At 41.7% G+C, this 3671-nt stretch overlaps 1 protein-coding gene across 1 annotated transcript in view; it reads left to right on the forward strand.

Moving 5' to 3' along the window:
• The window catches only part of DNAH12 (dynein, axonemal, heavy chain 12), a 261319-nt gene that overhangs the window by 103903 nt on the left and 153745 nt on the right, over nucleotides 1–3671 (forward strand). The window contains exons 23-24 of the mRNA XM_011998427.1: nucleotides 519–675; nucleotides 904–1076. Coding sequence (XP_011853817.1) covers nucleotides 519–675; nucleotides 904–1076 — 330 coding nt within the window. The remainder of the gene's footprint in view (nucleotides 1–518; nucleotides 676–903; nucleotides 1077–3671) is intronic.

A 3671-nucleotide genomic window follows, 5' to 3' on the forward strand; every position in this document is an offset into this window, starting at 1 on the left:
CTGCTTTGCCAGGCTGGTCTTGAAATCGTGTCCTCAAATGATCTTCCCACCTTGGGCCTGGCACCATGGCTCACGCCTGTAATCCTAACACTTTGGGAGACCGAGGCGGTTGGATCACTTGAGGTTAGGGGTTCGAGACCAGCCTGGCTAACATAGTGAAACCTCGTCTCTACTAAAAACACAAAAAATTAGCCAGACCTATTGGCACATGCCTGTAGTCCCAGCTACTCAGGAGGCTGAGGCAGGAGAATCACCTGAACCCAGGAGGCGGAGTTTGCAGTGAGCTGAGATCCTGCCATTTCAGCCTGGGCAACAGTGACTCTGTCTCAAAAAAAAAAGAAGATCCTCCCATCTTAGCCTCCTAGATGCTGGGATTATAGGCATGAGCCACCGCGCTTGGACTCATTTCTATATTGAGATAAAGAGGTCAGAATTGTTTTATAAAAGGCTAAATATATAAAATACCTGTTTTAAGTATGATATGACATCAATTAGATTGCCTTTTTTTTATTTTGTAGGGATTAAAGAAGTATTATAAGGAACTTCAAAACCAACTGAATGAGATTGTAGGGCTGGTAAGAGGAAAGTTGTCTAAGCAGACCAGGACCACTCTGGGGGCTTTGGTTACTATTGATGTCCATGCTAGAGATGTGGTCATGGACATGATTGAAATGGGTAGGTGACTTTTTCTTTGATTTTTAAAGATAAAATGTTGATAGCATCTGGAAACAAAGACTTGTACTCTATGTATTTTTCTCTCAACAGAATTTTTTTAACACAATCTTTTTTATAAGTTGGCAAACATGATTTTTTAATATTTGCTGTTATAAAAGATAAAATACTTATTTTAAAAATTATTTCCATGTAAGGATCATGTGTCTTATTTTACTTTATTTTTTCTAGGTGTCTCACATGATACAGATTTCCAGTGGCTTGCTCAGCTCCGATATTATTGGGAAAATGAGAATGCCCGAGTTCGTATCATTAATTGCAATGTAAAATATGCTTATGAATATCTTGGTAACTCACCTCGACTTGTCATTACACCTCTAACTGACAGGTGTTACAGAACATTGGTATGCTTTTAAATTATCTTAATTCACACATTAACAATTACTTTTTGCTGTAACGACATCTTTTCTCACTTGTCTTCCCTGCAGTAGTTGAATACAGTTATCCCTTTCTAATCCCAAATTCTCTTTATGCAAAATTATAATAATGAATATTTACTTCTGGGTGCTTTTGTAGCATACAAGAGTGTTTACATTTTATCGTATGAAAGTTGTGAGTCACTCTGATTGGGGGTAATTAGAAAAAGGAAAGTATTGACAATATAATGACTAAACTGGAGCTTTGGAAAATGGTATCAGTTTTTGCAGTGGAGTCTTGGGAGAGATGACAGGAAGATGAGGAAAGTACATTTGGGCCTTAGGACACCAAATAAGTGCTGTTAAATAGGATGGAGAGATGAAATGTATGGGTGTGGTGCTGAGACCTGAGATCCAGAGCTGAAGCTATGGAAGACAGAGCTGTAACTATGAAAACCCTGGGAATGTGGTTGCTGGATAAAATACAGGATTCCCAGGTAAATTTGAATTTCAGACAAACAACAAATAATTTTTTAAGTAAATATGTCCCAAATATTGCATGGGACATATTTACACTAATAAATTATTCATTGTTTATCTGAATGGTAGCAGTGGAAACTACCCAAGTCACATGACACCAAAATATGTTACCTGTGGAGCATATCTGTATCAGTACGAGACTGCAGCAACCTCAATTCTTACCTTCTCAGAAGAAAGAATTTGACTGAGTTGCATAAGGCGGAAAGAGACTGAGGCAGGGTTTAGAGCAGGAGCGAAAGTTCATTAACAAGCTTTAGAGCAGGAACGAAAGGGAGTAAAGTACACTTCGAGGAGGCCCAAGCAGGTGACTTGAGAGATCAAGTATGCAGCTTGACCTTTTGACTTTTATACATTGGCATACTTCCTAGATCTTGCATTACTTCTCCCCACTCACCCAGCTCCTGAGATCTTATGGGGAAGCTGCTGATCACCAGTTTCAGGTATTTTCTATTTGTTAGGAAACTGCCCATCCCTGGCATCAGCTGTGACCAATTATTACTTCAGCGAGACAGTTAACAACCCCTGACCATCACCTGGTGGTCACCGGACATTCCTGGTGTGTGTGGGGTGGGGAGCGCTTTCCGGCTCTGCTCATACCTGACTAGCTACCCACTGTAACTGAATTTTTGTTTTGCTTTGTTTTGTTTTGTTCTGAGAATCTCACTTTGCCGCCCAGGCTGGAATACAGTGGTGCCATCATGGCTTACTGCAACTTCTGCCTCCTGGGCTCAAGGAGATCCTCCTACCTCAGCCTTCCAAGTAGCTGGGGCTATAGGCAGATGCCACCACACCCAGCTAATTTTCGTACTTTTAAAAATAGAGATGGGGTTTCAGCCATGTTGCTTGCCCAAGCTGTTCTTGAACTCCTGGGCTCAAGCCATCTGCCTGCCTCAGCCTTCCAAAGTGCTAGGATTGCAGACGTGAGCCATTGGTCCTGGCTGTTTATCTGAAATAAAATTTAACTGGGCATTCTGTATTTTTATTTGCTAAATCTGGCAACCCTACCTACGGGAATTGAGAAGGAGCATCAAGAAGTACCACTCTACCTGTGCTGAGTAAGTGAAACTAAAGTGTCTTCAAATGAGTTCTCTTAAAACAGAAATGAAGTGGCAATTCTTGTGCAAAGGATTAGGTAATGTTCTTAGTAAAAACCTGTAGGGAAACAAGGGCAGCAGGATGGGACAGTAAAAAGCTAAGCAAAGGTGTGGTTTCAACAGACGTACAGTTGCAGCCTGATCTCACAGGGTGCTCTGAAGCATGAATGGCATGAGTTATTCCACTTCAAAGCCAGCAGGGTCTGGCTTTTGTACCCATTTAATTTCATTGACTAGGGGTCACCCCTGGGGCAGGGATATGAGTAAGCTTTCAGGCATTTTCTTGCTGATAAGGAGAAAAGAGCAGCTGTGAACTATTTGCACAAACTATTGTTGTGAACTATTTGGGTAAAGGGGCTCTGGGTAGGGCAACAATGGGTCTAGGAGAAAAGATTTCACCAAACTCTTTATTTTCTTGGGTAGCTGCCTGTGGGCAGGGACTATGTCTGTCTTGTTCTGTACTCTAGTGCTGAACAAGGACACATTATCCCTAAATATTTGTTGAGCAGATGAATTCAAGATAGGATGTCATATCTGTTACCTCTGTGAAGTCAGAAGCTGTGATATGCTTGTAAGGTGGAGGTTAACAACTTTGAGTTGTAAAAATGAGAATCATATTCAACAGCTTTTCTTTTTTTCTTTTTTTTTTGGAGAAGGAGTTTCGCTCTTGTTGTCCAGGCTGGAGTGCAATGTTGGGATCTTAGCTCACCACAACCTCCGCCTCCCTGCTTCAAGCAATTCTCCTGCCTCACCCTCCTGAGTAGTTGGGGTTACAGGCATGCGCCACCACACCCAGCTAGTTTTGTATTTTTAGTAGAGATGGAGTTTCTCCATGTTATTCAGGCTGGTCTTAAACTCCCTACCTCAGGTGATTTGCCCACCTTGGCCTCCCAAAGTGCTGGAATTACAGGCGTGAGCCACCCCACCAGGTCACTTTTTTTTTTTTTTT

Source organism: Mandrillus leucophaeus, unplaced genomic scaffold (genome assembly GCF_000951045.1).
Source record: "Mandrillus leucophaeus isolate KB7577 unplaced genomic scaffold, Mleu.le_1.0 Scaffold57, whole genome shotgun sequence".
NCBI classification, from domain to species: domain Eukaryota; kingdom Metazoa; phylum Chordata; class Mammalia; order Primates; family Cercopithecidae; genus Mandrillus; species Mandrillus leucophaeus.